We start from the raw sequence: 19,838 nt of genomic DNA on the forward strand, positions 1-19,838 counted from the left end.
GGCGGCATTTGGCTCCGGTGGAGCTCCCGCTGGCATGCCTGCGGCAGGTCCACCGGAGCCCGGGTCGAGCGGACCTGCCGCAGGCATGACTGCGGCGGGTCCCGTCTTCCCGCGGCTCCGGTTGAGCTCCCGCAGGCATGACTGCGGCAGGGCCGCGCGTCCCAGGCGCCCGGGGACCTGCCGCAGGCATGCCGGCAGGAGCTCAACCGGAGCCGCGGGAAGAGGGGACCCGCCGCGGGACCGGGGAAGGGCGGCGCAGCGCTCCGTGCTGCTTGGGGCAGCCCGATTTCTAGAGCCGCCCCTGCCAGCGGGGGTCCCAGGCCTTGCGCCGCCTCCGAGCCCCAGCCCCTGCAGCGCTCCCGGGCAGCCCTCTTCCCCTCCACCTCCCCCCACCCCCCAAATTTTTAGTCAGGGGTATATAGTAAAAGTCATGGACAGGTAACAGGCTGTGAATTTTTGTTTACTGCCCGTGACTTGTCCGTGACTTTTACTAAAAATACCTATAACTATAATGTATCCTTCATCACAGTCAGTTCTGTTTCTTTTGCACTCTAATAGAGGTGAATTAAAAATCCCCTGGATCTCATGACTAACTTGAACCCAGGGCTAGTGGAGTTGAGCTGTTGCCATACATTTGACAGCCTACGTTTCCACAAATAACCAAGGCTGCAGCCTCTTCTTGGACTTGAATGTACAGGAGGTTAACAAACTCATGTGACTAAAATTCTGAAAACCAGCAGCTGCAATTAGTAATTCTCTAAATCTTTTAATAGCAGTCCATCCTATTGTTTAATCTCAGTGCACTATCAAATGTAAAATAATTATAGATGGTCAGGTAATTCAACGTGCAGTTTGCTGTAATACTTCTGTAGAAACAACTTCAATTTTTGTGCCCCCAAGACTGAAGTTTTTGTAAATGCCTGAAAACCTTTAGCAAATAATTTAAAAAAAAAAATTGTCAAGTGTTCTGAGGGAGTGGGGGAAGAGCTCCACGACATGCTACGCATAAATTAGTTCTACTGTTAAGCATTTATATTAAAGAATAACTAAAGATTAAAAAGAGAGTGACTAGTTAATTTGAAAAAAATTACATGTTCTACACCTGCCCTCGTACCCCCGCTAATTTTTGTAGTTTTACAATTACTTTTTTTTTTTTAAATAAACGTTTTTCTTTCCTCTGATGTTTGTGTGTAGCCTTCACACAAGAAATAGCCTATGGAAGGGGAAGAATGAAACTGCTGACGCACACAGAGCCGTCAAAAACACATAATATATTGAAAACTTAATCATTGGGCTTACTTGTAATAATTTGTGTGACTAAAGTGTGACAAACTGATAACGTATTTCAGTTTGTACTTTGCACTTTAATGGCAGTCATGTCCGTATGTGTACAAACATGTTAAGAACTGCAAGATACCACAGAGTCCTGGGAGGAAAAAATGAACTGGCTCAATTGTGTGTATGTGCACACAGTTCAAAAAAGCACATAGCTATGTGATCACACATGCTTAAAGCTTTCTGTATATATCAGAGCAATTCTCTGCACAATCATGAAATCAATCAAGCTGGATGACTAGCAAAGATGTTATCTAAGATCTCCCACATTTTATCATCTTTCAAATGAATTATCCTGCTAGGCTGGAGCTCAGCCTAACCCAATTTGTGTACACACTTTTATATAAGTAAGCAGCCGTACCACAGAACCCAATTTGATTTCCTCAATGATTCCACATTCACTTCCTAAACATTTTTAGTGGCATATACCAAATGCAGCCTCTGAGCTGATCACTGAACACAGACTAAATACATTCAGTAGATGTTTCATTTCTTTCATTGGTGAAGCTTTCAGAATATAGGAAAGTCAAAATTTGACTATGCAGTGTTATTCCAGAACTGTATTCCAGTTATTCCTAAAAAAACTCATCATATTGAATGAGTCTGGGGCTGAATTTGAGAATTTTGACAAGAATTAAACATATGTAGTTATTCGTAAGAAATCCATCCAGCTGTTCTCCATAGGAGGACTCAAGCAATAAAAACTGTTTAGTTCATGCCTCCAGAACAAAAAGGACCCTGTGCCTTTCTGCACAGCCAGAAACTTTGACCCAAAATACAAGTATTATTGAAAGAGAAGACAGAGGAAGCTCTCTGGGGAGAGTGGGAGGTGAAATGATGCTGTTCTACCTCTCCCCACCCCTGAATAACTCAATCTCATTTCACAGTCAGTAGGTTTCTCATTGTATTTCACTCCTGAAGGTAAATGTGCTCTAACCACAAACTGAAAAGCAAGTCAATGCAACACAAGTCCAAAAAAACCCCAAACCCTCTTCTGTTAGTGTCCTCAACTGACTCAAGCATTCTGTATTTTATATTCCGCCCCCACATCTCTACCATTCTGTATCCTTAAAAGCAGGAATGCAAGACATAGAACAAATCTGCCATGGCAGCAGGAAATCACAGTATATATTTGTGAACATGTCAGCTATATAAAGCAAGAGAAGCCCTGGATCAGAATACACAGGTATGCAAAAATGCCACTAACCTCCCATGGGGGGAAAACAAAAAGACTGAATTATATGAATTTGGCTTACTTGCAAAATCCGCTCAGTTTTGATGGCTGGGAATTCTGCATTGCTATATTAATAACCTTTGTGATTAAAAAAAGTGCATTTACACTTGAATCCATTGTACTGTGGTCAACTTCAAAAAGGCACTTGCCCTCAATGACAAAAGAGGGGGTCAGTAACACAATCAATAGAAACAGTGTATCCAGAACTGCCAGATGCAGAAGAGAGTGAGGACACATGTACAAAGATACTTGGCTACACACAACCACTGAACTCTGTCTCAAACCAGTAATTCATCCTCTTTTCTTTGCATTATCATAAAATCAAGGGAAATAATTTTCCTTCCATTACTTATTGTTGTAAAATGTTTTACTACATGATTTTGTTTATGAAAATTTCCTCCTAACATGTACCTTGAACTATTTTTAGATATTCTTTATTTTACAGCATATTGTAGATAGAGCATTAAAATTTCACCGAATTTGGCAACTCAGGTTAAGTTTGGCTTTTCTCCTATTGTGGACATATACTAGCACTGTCAAATGTATGAATGGATAAGTAGTCTGAATCACTTTGCTTTCTTACACATGTACATTTGTATGCCACACGAACTATTCCAAACATTTAAAAAGGAGATAGAGGTAAAACATGAGGAGAACAGAGACAGGATTCACCAACATTTGTTATGAAAGAGGTTATGGCAGAGATAAGCTGTTACAACCTTCACTTGTAGTCAATTCTTCCTCTGACTATAAATAATCATAAAAGTTCAAGTTTTGTACAAACTAATTTTAAATGAAGGAAACCAATGTACCCATTGGGACTCAATTAATTGATTTTTTTTTTTTAAATGAGAAATTGTATTTTTAAAAATACCGCCAAAATATAGACAGTTGTCAGCCCTCGCTTATACCAGGTAAACAGAATCTACTGTACATTTCACCCTGCTGATACAACAAACTACACATGCAAAGACAATGATTTAAAAGGCCGCCATGCTAACCTGTTAGTGGACCCATTGTAGCAATAGTTTGGAAGGAAATCATAGTTGAGCTCCCAGAAGACATGAAGAGTGATTCTTCCATAGGGAGCCGACACGTTGTGATTGGCTTCTCTGAACATGGCATCAAAGCTGTCCAAGGTCATGTATCTGCTCAGTAGCTTGTGTGTCATTTTATTTATCTCTACCAAGCCATCTAGCTCCTGAGAACATTTAAAACAAGAGGAAAGGGAGAAACGTGAGGAGAATTATCAAATTTCCTTATGAGCTATACTATGGTGCTCGTCACTACAGCATCTGAGAGATTCACAAACATTAATCCAGCTTCAGAAACCCCAGTGAGGAGAAGGAGTAGTATTTTTCCGATCAGTAAAACGGGATCTGAGGAACAGAGAGATTAAGGTAATAAGTTTATATTAATTTTGGGTGCCTGAGTTGAGGCACCCAGGACCTGATTTTTCAGAGCACTTAGCACTATGTACAACGCTTTATATATTCAGACACAGCTCCCGATGACTTCAGTCACACTTCCGAAATTCAGGCCCCCTCTCTGGCTTCAAGTTGGGCACACAGAAATTGAGGAACACACCACTAATGACCACCAGTAAAAAGTCTGATTAAAGTGACTTGCCCAGCACCACGTAGGAAACGCTGTGGCAGAGACAGGGATAGAATCCAGGTTGCCAGGGCAGCATTCAACTGCCTTAACCATGTTTCTTACACATGTACATTTGTATGCCACACGAACTATTCCAAACATTTAAAAAGGAGATAGAGGTAAAACATGAGGAGAACAGAGACAGGATTCACCAACATTTGTTATGAAAGAGGTTATGGCAGAGATAAGCTGTTACAACCTTCACTTGTAGTCAATTCTTCCTCTGACTATAAATAATCATAAAAGTTCAAGTTTTGTACAAACTAATTTTAAATGAAGAAACCAATGTACCCATTGGGACTCAATTAATTGATTTTTTTTTTTTAAATGAGAAATTGTATTTTTAAAAATACCGCCAAAATATAGACAGTTGTCAGCCCTCGCTTATACCAGGTAAACAGAATCTACTGTACATTTCACCCTGCTGATACAACAAACTACACATGCAAAGACAATGATTTAAAAGGCCGCCATGCTAACCTGTTAGTGGACCCATTGTAGCAATAGTTTGGAAGGAAATCATAGTTGAGCTCCCAGAAGACATGAAGAGTGATTCTTCCATAGGGAGCCGACACGTTGTGATTGGCTTCTCTGAACATGGCATCAAAGCTGTCCAAGGTCATGTATCTGCTCAGTAGCTTGTGTGTCATTTTATTTATCTCTACCAAGCCATCTAGCTCCTGAGAACATTTAAAACAAGAAAGGGGAGAGGGAGAAACGTGAGGAGAATTATCAAATTTCCTTATGAGCTATACTATGGTGCTCGTCACTACAGCATCTGAGAGATTCACAAACATTAATCCAGCTTCAGAAACCCCGGTGAGGAGAAGGAGTGGTATTTTTCCGATCAGTAAAATGGGATCTGAGGAACAGAGAGATTAAGGTAATAAGTTTATATTAATTTTGGGTGCCTGAGTTGAGGCACCCAGGACCTGATTTTTCAGAGCACTTAGCACTATGTACAACGCTTTATATATACAGACACGGCTCCCAATGACTTCAGTCACACTTCCGAAATTCAGGCCCCCTCCCTGGCTTCAAGTTGGGCACACAGAAATTGAGGAACACACCACTAATGACCACCAGTAAAAAGTCTGATTAAAGTGACTTGCCCAGCACCACGTAGGAAATGCTGTGGCAGAGACAGGGATAGAATCCAGGTTGCCAGGGCAGCATTCAACTGCCTTAACCATGAGACTGTCCTTGGACTGTCCTGCAATTCCCTGCCTCATTCACTGCACACTTTTCAACACCTACAGCAAATGAGGCTGTGACCCTGATTCATCCCCAGAGCTGGTCCATCCTCTGCACTGAACGAGGCAAGTGGGAAGAAAGGGGTTGGGGGAAAGGAAGTGATCATGTAATTGAAGACTGTGGGCATGTCTATACAAAGAGAGACTGCTGAACTCGAATTAATATGCAAATTAGATACAATTAACTTACGTTTAACAGAGACTGGGAATGGTTGGGTCATTACACTAATTTAATCTATTTCCCCATGTTAAGTTCTCCTCACACCTTCTATGGGTCATCTTGATTATCACTTCAAAGGTTTTTTTTCTCCTGCTGATGATAGCTCATCTCAATTGATTGGACTCTTACAGTTGGTATGGGTACTTCCACCTTTTCATGTTCTCTGTATGTATAAATATCTCCTGTCTGTGTGTTCCATTCTATGCATCCGATGAAGTGGGCTGTAGCCCACAAAAGCTTATGCTGATATAAATTTGTTAGTCTCTAAGGTGCCACAAGTACTCCTGTTCTTTTTACAAATACTTAATGCGCAGCAAGCTGGGGTGTAAATCTACCCTGCATTAGCCAGCCACCCACTAAGTGTTTGTGTGGACCCTGCTCCCATGCACTAAAAGTTCCCAAGTGTGCTTAAATCTACACTGCTTTGAACTTTTAGTGAGCAGCAGCAGGGTCCACATGAAAACTTAGCAGGCCGCAGGCTAGTGCAGGGTAGATTTACTTCCCAGCTTACCACGAAATAATTGTTCATGCAGACAGGCGCTGTATCAATAATGCATATGCACAAGGCACCTCTATTCAATTATTCTGTATGTCTCTGTGCTGCCCCCTCTTTTTATGCCTCTTCTTTAAATTGAACAAACTTAGTCTTTTCTCGTATGGAAGTCTCACCACGTTTCATAATTTTCATTGTTGTGTAGCTCTGAAACCCGTCTGCCTACTGTATCTTTTTTGATATAGGGTGAACAGAACTGAACATAGTATTCCAGGTGAGGATGTTGCATATTAAACTTGCAAAGCAAGAACTGAAGTGGCCAGAGTATTTTTCTCCTTCTCTCCCAGGTTAAACTAAGGGCGTAAGATTATGGTGAGATCTGGCATAAGCCTTCTTGCCTGTCAGTGGAGCTTTGGAAATAGAGTTTGTTCATTAACATTTTAATCAGGAAACAAACTAAGCTGACACCTTAGTATTGTATATATGGGTTCCCTCCATGGTCATTAGTCAGACCTGATTACTTTATTGATGAAAACAAGTTTTTCCTATTGGCAACTCTATAGAACCAGGCTGTCTAGAGAAAGAGACAGCTATTCCACTTCATGCATCTAATGAGACTGTATGCTAGACTCAGTCCCTGGATTATCTGTTTTTGGTCTGCAATCATGTATAGAGTGCAGAACAGTTGATCATATAAAAGTTGCTATTTCAAACTTAAATAATTAGAAAACCTTGTCTCGCCTTGTTGCCCCAGTTCAATTTCCAAGCATATCATGCAGCCTGCCTTTTACTTCCATTGCTCTCAAGGCCCTGCACTGTAAGAAATTTTCTGGATCTCCCCCTCACTCTTCCCAAGTTTGCTGCCTGTGGAGTGCTCCCAGCCCCCAAGCACAGGAAAATGAACTAGACGGTCTCAAACACCACTGTAACACAAGACAGTACACCATGTTAGACTGCCCAGGCCTTTCATGATCTCATTTGACAGGAATACTAGTGAAGCAGCATGAGAGAGGAGAGAATGAAAGCTGAGCAACGGAGGAAAGAAGAGATTTTCAGCTGGTCTGCTTAACTTCTTTTCTGTTTACACTTATTTAACTCATCTTTGGGACAAAGCAGATATCTTTGTTAGTCCGACAACACTCCCGCCCCTTCGGTAATGTATGTGAGAGTTCCTGGCATATCAGGAGAAACCTAAGAAATACTCCAACAAAACCAAAGAAAATTTTCTATTTCTAAGGTAAAAAAGAAAACAGTTTTATTTTGTATTTTGTAGAAATTTTTCAGGCTCTCTTTGTACATCAAGGGTGGGCAAACTTTTTGGCCCGAGGGCCACATCTGTGTGGGAAAATTGTCTGCATGGCCATGAATGTAGGGCTGGGGTAGGGGTGCGGGAGGGAGTGCAGGGTATGGGAGGGGGTGCAGTGTGCAGGAAGGGGCTCAGGGCAAAGGGTTGTGGTACAGGAGGGGTGCGGGGTGTAGGGGGGGCTCAGGGCAGGAGGTTGGAGTGCAGGAGGGGGCTGGGGTGGAGGAGGGGCTCAGGGCAGGGGGCTGGGGTGGAGGAGGGGTGCGTCAGGGGGCTCAAGGCACAGGGTTAGGGGGCTCAGGGCAGGGGGTTGGGGTGCAGGGTAAAAGAGGGGTTCAGAGTGTGGGCTCCGGCCTGGCACCGCTTACCTTGAGCAACTCCAGGATGGCAGCAGTGTGCAGCAGTGGCAGCAGTGTGTCCCTGCCCTGCCCCACGCTGCTCCCCGAAGTGGCCAGCATGTCCAGCAGTGGCTCCTAGGGGCTGGGGGGGGGCAAGCGGCTCTGCCACACGCTGTCCTCACTTGCAGGTACCACCTCTGAAGCCCCCGTTGGCCGTGGTGCCCCATTCCCAGCCAATGGGAGCTGCGGGGGGTGGTACCTGCAGGCAAGAGCAGCACACTGAGCCCTCTGCCCCATCCCCCCCACCCCCCCAGGGTTCATAGGGACGTGGTGCCACCGCTTCCAGGAGTGGCGCGGGGCCAGGGCAGGCAGGGAGCCTGCCTTAGCTCTGCTGCACCATGGGGCTGGGAATCCCACGGGCCAGACTGAAAGCCCTGATGGGCCAGATCCAGCCCGCGGGCTGTAGTTTGCCCTCCCCTGTTGTACATCATAAGGCTGAAAAACACAAGTGCAGCTCTGAATGTAGACAAGGCCTGAGATACGTCACTAGTTTACCACACTTCCAATGAAAACCCTGTAGGTCAGCTTCAGCAACAATACTTACAACAATGGAGGTCAAGTCTTCACTTTCAAATCGACCAATTGCCAGTTCCAATGACTTATACATGGCTGCTGAAATCCGCTGAGTGATTAGGCGGTTCAGATCTATTGACCTACCAAGAAGCTAAAGAAAAACAATCCCCAAAAATGTATCAGACAAAATGGTATGAGACTAATCTTGATTAAGGTAAGAAAACCAATTTTTCTTAATTAACAGATAAAATGAAGAGCTGCATGTGTATATTATATTCAGACATAATATAGAGATAATACATATGAACACGTATGTAGTGTACATGTTACCCCATCCCACATTCTCACACAAAAAATACTATAGGTGGTGCATCAAAATCTAATCAAACACTGAGCTAATTATGAATATGTTTCCAAAGAAGACTTGATGATAAACTTGTAGAAGACTGAAAAATTATTCAGTTTAGAGCAGGGGTCGGCAACCTTTCAGAAGTGGTGTGCCGAGTCTTCATTTATTCACTCTAATTTAAGGTTTTGCATGCCAGTAATACATGTTAATGTTTTTAGAAGGTCTCTTTCTACAAGTCTATAATATATAACTAAACTATTGTTGTATGTAAAGTAAATAAGGTTTTTAAAATGTTTAAGAAGCTTCATTTAAAATTAAATTAAAATGCAGGGCCCCCAGACCGGTGGCCAGGACCTGGGCAGTGTGAGTGTCACTGAAAATTGGCACAAGCGCCATAGGTTGCCTATCCCTGGTTTAGAGACACAATTCCATCATGCGCCATATTTCTGTACTTTTAAAAACTATAAATATTTGCATTAAAACAGGATCTTTGCAGCTTTAGAGGTCATCTACTGCTGCTGCTTGAAATGATAATGTTCTGTCTCTGATGGTCACAGTCAAGCTGTTGTGGATAGGATGACAACAGAAACAGAATACTATGCCCTCAGGTGTGGAATAAGCACTAGGTACATCAACAGTATTAAAAAAAAATGAGTGGTGGAACAAGAGGGGAAAAAAGCAAGCAATTCAAATACAATACAGTAGCATCAGTTTTACTCACTTGGACATGTCTCTGTTTCAGCAGTGTCTCATAACGGTTGGATGGTGGTAAGTGAATTGTTGCCCCCTGATTCTTGCATTCGGAGCGCAACCGTTTATCCAGAAGCAGACTATTATGAGGGAAAAAAGAGGTTACTGTACATTACACAGCAAACTACTGCAGAAATCGAGGAATCATAGAATCGTAGGACTGAAAGGGATGTTGAGAGGTCATCTAGTCCAGTCCCCTGCACTCATGGCAGGACTAAGTTTTATCTAGACCAGGGGTTCCCAAACTTGGTTCGCAGCTTGTTCAGGGTAAGCCCCTGGCAGGCTGCGAGACGCTTTGTTTACCTGAGCATCCACAGGTAAGCAGCTGTACCTGCAGACGCTCAGATAAACAGTGTCTCTCAGCCTGCCAGGGGCTTACCTTGAATAAGCAGAGAAGCAAGTTTGGGAAGCCCTGATCTAGACTGTCCCTGGAAGGTGTTTGTCTAACCTGCTCTTTAAAATCTCCAATGACAGAGATTCCACAACCTCCAATGACAGAGATTCCGTAGGCAATTTATTCCAGTGCTTACCTACCCTGACAATTAGGAAGTTTTTCCTAATGTCCAATCCAACCCGTCCTTGCTGCAGTTTAAGCCCATTGCTTCTTATACTATCCTCAAAGGTTAAAGGGAATAATTTTTCTCCCTCCTCTTTGTAACAATCTCTTATGTACTTGAAAACAGTTATGTCCCCACTCAGTCTTCTCTTCTCCAGACTAAACAAACCCAGGTTTTTTTTCCAGTCTTCCCTCATAGGTCATGTTTTCTAGACCTTTAATAATTTTTATTGCTTTTCTCTGGATTTTCTTCCAATTTGTCCACATCTTTCCTGAAATGTGGCGCCCAGAACTGGACACAGTACTCCATTTGAGGCTTAATCAGCGCGGAGTAGAGCAGAAGAATTACTTCTCGTGTCTTGCTTACAACACTCCTGCTAATATACCTCTACCCCGATATAACCCTGTCCTCAGGAGCCAAAAAAATCTTACCGCGTTATAGGTGAAACCGCGTTATATCGAACTTGCTTTGATCTGCCGGAGCGCGCAGCCCCCCCCCCGAGTGCTGCTTTACTGTGTTATATCCAAATTCATGTTATATTGGGTCACGTTATATTGGGGTAGAGGTGTACATCCCAGAATTATGTTTGATTTTTTTTGCAACAGTGTTAAACTAAATATGAGTCAACAGTCTGTGATCCACTATGACTCCCAGATCCCTTTCTTCAGGACTCCTTCCTAGGCAGTCATTTCCCATTTTGTATGTGTGCAACTGATTGTTCCTTCCTAAGTGGAGCACTTTGCATTTGTTCTTATTGAATTTCACCCTATTTACTTCAGGCCATTTCTCCAGTTTGTCCAGATCATTTTGAATTTTAATCCTATTCTCCAAAGCACTTGCAACCCCTCCCTGCTTGGTATCATCCACAAACTTTATAAGTGCATTCTCTATGCCATTATCTAAATCATTGGTGAAGATACTGAGGAGAGCTGGACCCAAAACTTATCCCTGTGGGACCCCACTTGATATGCCCTTCCAGCTTGACTGTGAACCACTGATAACTACTCTCTGGGAATGGTTTTCCAACCAGTTATGTACTCACCTTGTAGTAGCTCCATCTAGATTTTATTTCCCTAGTTTGTTTATGAGGTCATGTGAAACAGTGTCAAGAGCCTTATTAAACTCAAGATATACCACATTTACAGCTTCATCCCATCCACAAGGCTTGTTACCCTTTCAAAAGAAAGCTATCAGGTTGATTTGACATGATTTGTTCTTGACAAATCCATGCGGTTACTTATCACCTTATTATCTTCTAGGTGTCTGCAAACTGATTGCTTAATTATTTGCTCCATTATCTTCCCGGGTTCTGAAGTTAAGATGACTGGTCTGTAATTCCCCAGGTTGTCCTTGTTTCCCTTTTTATAGATTGGCACTATAATTTGCCCTTTTCCAGTCCTCTGGAATCTCTCCCGTCTTCCAAGACTTTTAGAAGATAATCACTAATGGCTCAGATATCTCCTCAGTCAGCCCCCTGAATATTCCAGGATGTATTTCATCAGGCCTTGGTGACTTGAAGACATCTAACTTGTCTAAATAATTTTTAACTTGTTCTTTCCCTCTTTTAGCCTCTGATCCTACCTCATTTTCACTGGCATTCACTATGTTAGCTGTCCAATTGCTACTAACCTTTTTGGTGAAAACTGAAACAAACAAACAAAAATACATGTATAAAAGATGTTACTATCAGAATAGCTACCTTCCCGCCATAATCTTGTAGTACGCAAATATCTGGTCTGCCAACTTGTAGACGAATTGGTCAAAACACAAGTTTACCTGGAAAATGGTAGAGACATTATTTATTAGTATTTGCACAGGTATAAAAAGGGGCACATATCCTAGTCTCCCTTGTCATTACCTACAAAAACAAATCAAAAAGTGCTAGTCAGCACAAAATTCCTCTACTTCCCCATGAAGAAAAGTTACTTCAATCTAAACAATGCCAAAACCAGACATATGCAGATATGTGTTTATTCAAAGCTTATCACCATGGAAGATTGCATCCTCCTCCCTTTGTTTCTTCTTTTGGCATTCTCACCACTTTCATTCTATATCATCACCATCTGCTTTGAAGATATACATATTGCTGCATAATGTTCCTTCACCTTTAACAGACTCCGTCTCCCTACTAGGATACATAACCATTTTCTCCAATAGATGAGTTTACTTTACCTCTGCCTCAATTTCATCGTAGAGGAACTGCTTCTTAAATTTAGTAAGCGCATAATGAGCGCTATCATTGTAAAGATCCAAAGAATAGAGAACATACCTAAATGAAAAAGAAAAAAAGAACAGTTACTTACCCTACAGCAAATTTGATTCTGTGAGATGTTGTGGTCACTTTGGATCCCACTGAAGGTGCACATATGGCTCATGGGCATGAGATCAGATTTTTTGGAATAGCAGAGTTGGGGCGGTGTATGTACCCTGGGCCTCCTTGTGCTCCAGTGCGAAGGCATAAAGGGCAGTGTTGACATGGTGCTCCCTCAGTCCCCTTGAAATTCAAAGCCCATGGTAGGTAGGGACTTCTAAAAGAGAGCGCAGGTCATAACATCTACACTAACTATAACACCTTGAAGAACCACAGTTACTATAGAGGAAGTAACTGTTCTTTCGCCGAGTATGTATCAGCATGAACATGACTGGCAAGCAGTATCCTCTCGAGATAGTGGGAATAAGGTGTTTCAGTTGCACAAGTCAAACAGTGATTGTAGTACTGGTCACCCAAACTTGGCATCTGTTCTACCTGCCAGGTCCAAGACATAGTGTTTGACAAAGGGTTACTCCATGCTGGTGCCTTACAGGTTTCTCATATCGGCACATTTCTAAAGCAGGCAGAAGTCACCTGAGCTCTCGTGAAGTGAGCCTCGATGTCGAGTGGGAGAGGTAACCACCAGCTGGTAACACAATGTATCTCCTTGTGTTATCTGTTCCAATATTCTTTAAGATCAGATAGGTTGGCCTTTGAATATCCCGTTTCAGCCAGAAACAGATGGGGCAACAATTTGAATTGTTTGGTCCTGTCAATATAATAAAAGGGGAGCTCTAGATACGCCTAGTCTGTTTAACTTCTCTTCTCCCAGTGACAAAGACGACAGGTAAGTTGATTGGTTCAGATGAGATTCTGATGTCATTCTGAGAATGAGTTTCAGGTGAGGGCTTAGCAACATCTTTTCCCTTTGAAATGTTGTGGGATGGGGGTTAGCTATAGTGCCTGAAGCTCACTCAAAGTGATAAGAACTAGGAAGACCATCTTCAGAGTAAAGTGGTGTAAGGAGCATTCTGAGGGAGGCTCAGTGAGAGGCTCCATGCATCTCAGAAGGACTATATCGAGGTCCCAGGCAGGAGGGGGTTCTCTGACTGCTGGATAACTGTGTAATAGACCTTTAAAGCTCTTTTATACCATGGGGTGAGAGAAGACCAAGCACGACTGTACAGACAATTGACAAGCTGAAATCACTCCAAGGTGGACTCCAACAGAGCTGAGCCAAAGACCGCCTGCCTGAAGAGTAGTAGGTCGTCAAGATTCTTCAGTACAGAGGCCTGTACTGGGCCCACGCCTTTTTGGGCTGCCCATATTAAGAACCCCTTCCATTTTGAAAAGTTTTTCCAGTAAATTCTTCCTGCTTTGTATCAGGATTTCCTGGACTGGTAAGGAGCAATACCTATCAGTAGCATTCAGCCAGGCAACACATGCACTGTCACGTTCAGTGACTTCAGGTCTGTGTGGAGTATCTGGCTGTAATACTGCAAGATCTAATCCAGATGGTCTAGGAGCCATATCAAAGGCTGAATGGACATCTGCAGAAGATCTGTCAGCCAGAACTGCCTTGGCCAGTACAAAGCCACCAGGATGATCATGGCTTTGTCTCTTTTGATCTTGGAAATCCCCCTGGAAATCCGGGGAACGGGTGGGAAGTTGTACAGCAACTCTTTGTTCTTCAGTAGTAGGAAGGTATCCAGCAGTGAACCTGGACTCAGGCATCCTCTAGAACAAAAGTTTTGCACTGTTCTTGGCAGTGCGCATGTGTACCATGGGGAATCCCCACTGATGGATTATCACCTCCATGGTGGATCTGTGCAATGAGCATTTGTGGGTGGTCACTGACTGCCTCAGGAATTCTGCTAAGCTGTTGCCGGCTCCCAGGAGGTTAAGGGCCTCTCAGAGTTACCCCGTTCTGATGGCACCAACTGCAGAAGTTGATGGCTTCAAGGGCAAAGGGCAAGGAGCAGACACCCGCTTGCTTGTCTCTGTAGTGCATAGCTGTCGTGCTGTCTGAAGCTATACATTATTGAGTTTTAGAGGACCAGCAGGAAAGCCATGCAGGCTAGTCTGATGGCTCTGAGCATTAGGACCTTCACAGGTAGCCACATGTCACTTAGGATCCAAGTTGTTTGGATCTATAGATGGTTCAAAGTGAACTCCCCTACCTGTCCCTGACACACGTTTAATTAGTGTCTTTGTCAGAGAGGGAACTGAAAAGGAGACACACACCCTTTTTCACATTTGTGGATTCTAACCACCAAGGAAGTTCAGCAGCGACATAATGAGGTACTATGACCTCCTCGTCTATCGGGTGTTTCCCCAGAGAAAAAACTGTCCTGAGGCAGAGCTGAAGAGGGCATAGGCAAAGTCTGGCAAGTGGCGTCATGTACATGCATGCCAACGTGTGACCTAGCACTGTGAGGCATGTTCATACTGTGCTGGTTCTGATGTCAGCTAGAGTTTGAGTCTCCGTAGAGGCTTTTCCTGATCTGTAGGCAACCATGACTTCTTTGAACTTTATCATCTGAAGCGAGGTAAATGTCAGGTTTTTTACAAGTCACTAGGAGACCCAGCCAGATGAATACAGATAGAGCACTGTCCCAGCCTGAGGACGTCTTCTACTCTCACCTGCTTCTGATCAGCCAGTTGTCCAATTACGTGCAGATACCACATCACCTCAGACATTCACAACACGTTCTGTGAAGACCCTTGGTACCACGAAGAGTCAAAATGGCAGACCTCATACTGGTAATGATTTGATCCCACCCATGAATCTTGGGTACTTCCTGTGAGCGGGTAGACAGCCGTACTGCCAACTCTTGCAATTTTATTGCAACTCTAGCCATTTTAGTTTTGGGTTTTTTTGGGTCTGTCTCATGAAAACATGCTAAAACCTGCCACCTCACAAACTATCCCTTATTCAAAATTGTATGAAGTGTAGTTGTAGCCATATTGGTCCCAGGATATTAGCAAGACAAGGTGGGTGAGGTAATATCTTTGATTGGACCAATTTCTGTTGGTGAGAGAGATAAGCTTTTGAGCTAACAGAGAGCTCTTCTTCAGGTCTGTAAGCTTAAAAGTGTATTCAGAGGAGTTTTTACTGAGGGATGACCCCCTTGGGTTGTTTGGAGTTGGATGTCTCCTCCGGATCTGAGGTGATGCACACTGATTACTCAAGCAAGTGGAGTTTTAGCTGCACATCTCTCAACTTGAGAGCACTCAGTGAGAAGAATTTACACACCACTCATTCGTGGTTTTCCCCAAAACAGAAAAGGCATTGGCGATGCCAGTCGACCAGCAGGACAAGTTCTTTGTCGGATAGATAGGGATTAAACCATAAGGGTTTGGCACCTGCCATGGTAGTTAGTGCCAAGTACCTGCCATGCTGTACAGGGGACTATGTGGGAGTGTCCTCTCTTTTGGGGGAGATGTCCAAAGAAAAAATTAATAAGGTAAGAGCTGAAGAAAGTTTTTTTTTCATAAAACTAGGTTAGAAACAGAGCTTGAAGTGAGTAGCAGATCGGACACTCCCCAGGTTCCATCTCACTTCCATGGACAGTAAGAGAGAACTGAAGACACTCCCCTCTTTATTCCTTTATACCCTTGAATGGGGTCCTGGAGGCACAGAGTGCAGATGCTGCCTTGAGGGGCACAGCTACTCAGAAAATTCTGATCTTGGGCCCATGCACGCCTACAGTGGGATCTGCACTGACACGTACTCGAAGAACAAATATTCATAGTTTGTGAAATGCTTCTCTGTAAATATATTAACAAAAATACTTGATCACTGAAAAAATTATACCTCATTTGTAGTTTAGACTGAGATTAAAAATACAGAAGGCAAGTAGATCTATTACCTGCAATGTACCCTGCCACAAAAAAATCTGACTACTAAATTCTCTAGAAAGGAGTGACCAGTCAGGGCAACAGTGCCAAACATCCAGTCCAGAGGCCTGATCCAGGCATTTATGTGGCCTGCATGACAGACTCCAGAGAACGCTGGCCCTCCTGAGCATAGTCAAGCAGATAGCAGCAGGAGACAGCAGAGACCACTACCATACAAACCTCAGAATGTAACACTTGGTATCTCACATCTCCAAAACATTTCCCAAGCTATTGTTTTTACTAAGCATGACAATTTAAATGTGTGGCGTGGAAGACCTTTCAGACCACACAAGATCAACTTTTCTGGCCGTTGCACGATAGGCCCCCATAGGGAATAAGAGCAAATAGGAAGCCACAGAAATGAAAAGCATTAAAATATTGCTGTCAGCTTTGTCTCAAAAAGAGATGGAAACAAGATAATTTAGCTTCATTTTCTTTTTCCTTGTACATACACTCAGGATACTGAGAATAAATAATTGTTCACCTGCCGTTCTATTTCTCTGAAGACACTGTATTGGGTGACTCCTACTCATCCACCTCAGAACAGGGTACATTTTCAATTACATTTTTTTCTGAAGGTGTTGTCCTATCATTCTTTGGTGTCTGTTACATTTCTAGTGTGGAGAGCTATTTGCTTTCCATTCATCAAGGAACTGAGAGTTAAATCCTGGCTGCTCTGAAGGCAATACAAGTGTTGCCATTAAATTTGATAGGGTCAGGATTTCACCTGGAAACTTTACGTTCTAGAGGGGGCAGAGAAGCACTGAGTGTGGCTCTCAGAATAAGGCTAGCCTGCCTGTGCCTCAAAGAATCAAAATCATTGAGAGTCAGGGGAACTCACGCTAAAGTGCAGAGATGAAAGCAGGAATCCAGGAAACAGTATAGTTAAAGAATTACATTTGCAATACTATCCCAGCAACAACTTGTTAACATCAGTGAAGGCACTAACTTTATAATACAATGGTATTTAAAATGACGCAAAAGAAGAGCACACATAGACCTTACTCCATCATTGATGCCTCTTTCGTCTCCAGAATATGGTCGGTCAAAATCCAAGGCATAGACATCTCAATGGGGAACTGGATTCTTCTACCCATGGTGAGTTCTAAGAAGAACTCTCTGAACCACAACTGGGACAGGTCACAGCATTGCTGCAAGGTTTCTTTCAGAATAAATGACAAGCCATTATTCTTCTCATATGAGAAACATGTTAAGAACAAAACAAAAAAATGTGATGATGGTAAATGTGAAACTACGAAGGAGGTGAGTCACTAGAGCTACAGGTAAATCAAATTCAAATGTAAAACCTGTGAGGTTTTTAAAATAGTTATGAACACACACAAAAGCTCAAGTGTTTTATTACAGAAAATATTGCCAAAGTGGGCCAGCCCACTGGTTTAGTGGCAAAAGTATATTATACCACCCTGGAGGAGAGCCAAGTTTAATTCTCCAGCAGGGGCTCAAAGTGCTGTAAAATCAATGCTCTCAGCTCAAGAAGTAGCTTGGGGAGAAAGAAGGCTGGAGCATCTTGTGGCCATCATTTTTATTCCATCCATCCGATTAAGCAGTAGAATTGACTGGCCCCACATGATCCTTGCAGATTAGAAGGGCAGGGAATTATCTGAACTCTTGAGGGAGAGTCTGGAATAAGGGAAGATAATTCTGAGATGCTGAGAGATTCCTTTAGTCTCTCTAGGTAACAGACACACCACAGGCAATGTTTTCAGAATGCTAGAGAACCAAAACAAGGATGAACTTTTTACTTTAACATTTTTTAATAAACACAGTGCTGTTTATGGAAAGCGTTAGTACTGGAACTAACAGGCACCTCTCCTTTGAGAGCTAAGGGTTCCAGAAAAATAAAAGATGAAAGACAACACAACATGGTGATGACAAACACTAGATACATTCAATGTCAGTAGGTGAATCCATTAGGATAACATGTTTCCGATTACAACGGACAGAATACAGAGGGGTGGCTAATCAATACCAAATTTACCACTACTGGGGACTTGGTGTGTCTTCTAAAATAATAAAATTCTTAAATTTTTGCTATTTAAACAGGTCTGATGTTGTGTCTTTATTATATAAAAATATAAAGTAACAACAAAAAAAATACAGCCCATTAAAACAAATGCATAAAAGGGGAAAAAACGAAAAGCATTTAGGTGAATCTTTCTTTTGTATCTCAAAAAGTTCTGACAGGCCAATGTTTTAGATAAACAAACCAGATCTAACTGGCTTAGGTAATCGGAAACATTTTCCAGGGCACGTTAAAAGTGTTAGGACATGCTAAGCTGGACACTGATCATCTACGTATCTTACCACTGAAATTTATCAAATGAGTGTAGAAGAAAGACTCGCGATGAAATTTTTCTATGTCCAATATGGTGGGCCCCTCAAGGCTACTTCTCAAGGTTTTCTTGGAACCACTTTTGTCAGCAATGAGAGACTCTAACATAGTTCTCACCATGTAAAGCTGTATCATTAAAGGAAACATTTGTGGTGGAAAGGAAAAAAGGAAAATACACATGGTACATTAGTTGAGCAACACTAAGAAATACTATCAAGAAAGTGACTGCTCCACTTCAAACTGAAACCTAGTAAAATTTCGGCAAGAGCCATGCCTTTCTCCTTCGGGAAAAAGGTAACTGCTCCAACCAAAAGTTAATGCCAATATAAATGCCTAGCTAGAAAGCCTTCCACGTAAAGGGAGTCTGCATTCATATAAAGCAATAGATAATTTGCAGTGGAACAGTTCACTTGTCACAAATAAAAATAATAAGTAATATCTTACCACCAAAGTTTAAAAGAGGCGGATAGATGTAGGACTGCCTCAGAAACTTGTTTATCACATGCAATAGCTTTTCCATTCCAAGAGACTTGAGCTGCTTCAACAGCTCAGCAGAGTTTAAGGACTCTGTCATAGTGCGAACCATGTAGAGCTAAAAACCAACAGACAAGGAGAGGCAGGGGGGAGAGAAACAGTTAATACAACACGTGGGTAAATAAGGAAGGGGAAACAGAAGCAGAAAAAGTGTGTGTTAGTGTGTTAAGGGATGAAAAACAATACAGTAAGCATGCAGAGGGAAACATCCACTTCTAAAGTAGGCAAGTTTCTTCATTTGGCCTCATTATTCTGTGAGGGTCCAATACAATGCTCATTTAAGTCAATGGAAAGGCTCTCACTGACTTCAATGAGAGCTGAATCTGGTCATAAGAGACTAGCTGCTTCTCAGTTTTTACACAACGATTTCTAAGTGCAGCAAATCCAGCGAATTATTATTTTGAAATTACATAAAATTGACAGAACTGCAATCCAAGGAATTGCTGTAATTTGTTTCCCTGCCTCAGCAAAGATAAACAGGTGTTTATATCCAAGAACAGACAGCAGACAGAACAGTGTATTTTAATGAGCTTGCCACAACCAATGAAACAAAGCCCCCTAAACATACCAAGAGTAAGAAAAAACATTGGTGGTGATTTAAAATAAAAAAAGAATTATTATTAGAATAAAGCATTGTACTGATTCCATTTACTGAAACAAAAATTTCATTAGATATTTAAACATTTTTCCAGACAATTTTTTAAACCTAACTCAGTCACCCATGATTAATATAAAAGCA

General features: G+C 42.3%; 1 protein-coding gene across 5 annotated transcripts in view; it reads right to left on the reverse strand.

Moving 5' to 3' along the window:
* Positions 1-19,838, reverse strand: part of CYFIP1 (cytoplasmic FMR1 interacting protein 1) — a 128,380-nt gene that overhangs the window by 54,521 nt on the left and 54,021 nt on the right. For 4 of the 5 annotated variants that reach the window (XM_039525704.1, XM_039525711.1, XM_039525720.1 and 1 more), the window contains exons 16-22: positions 18,538-18,691; positions 17,218-17,374; positions 12,234-12,330; positions 11,761-11,837; positions 9,476-9,584; positions 8,437-8,556; positions 4,706-4,905 (exon numbers count right to left, since the gene is read on the reverse strand). In XM_039525704.1, the coding sequence (XP_039381638.1) occupies positions 4,706-4,905; positions 8,437-8,556; positions 9,476-9,584; positions 11,761-11,837; positions 12,234-12,330; positions 17,218-17,374; positions 18,538-18,691 (914 nt within the window). Of the gene's footprint in view, positions 1-4,705; positions 4,906-8,436; positions 8,557-9,475; positions 9,585-11,760; positions 11,838-12,233; positions 12,331-17,217; positions 17,375-18,537; positions 18,692-19,009; positions 19,158-19,838 lie in introns of all 5 variants that reach the window. The other variant, XM_039525732.1, reaches the window with a different exon arrangement.

Source organism: Mauremys reevesii, linkage group 1 (assembly GCF_016161935.1).
Source record: "Mauremys reevesii isolate NIE-2019 linkage group 1, ASM1616193v1, whole genome shotgun sequence".
Lineage (NCBI taxonomy): Eukaryota > Metazoa > Chordata > Testudines > Geoemydidae > Mauremys > Mauremys reevesii.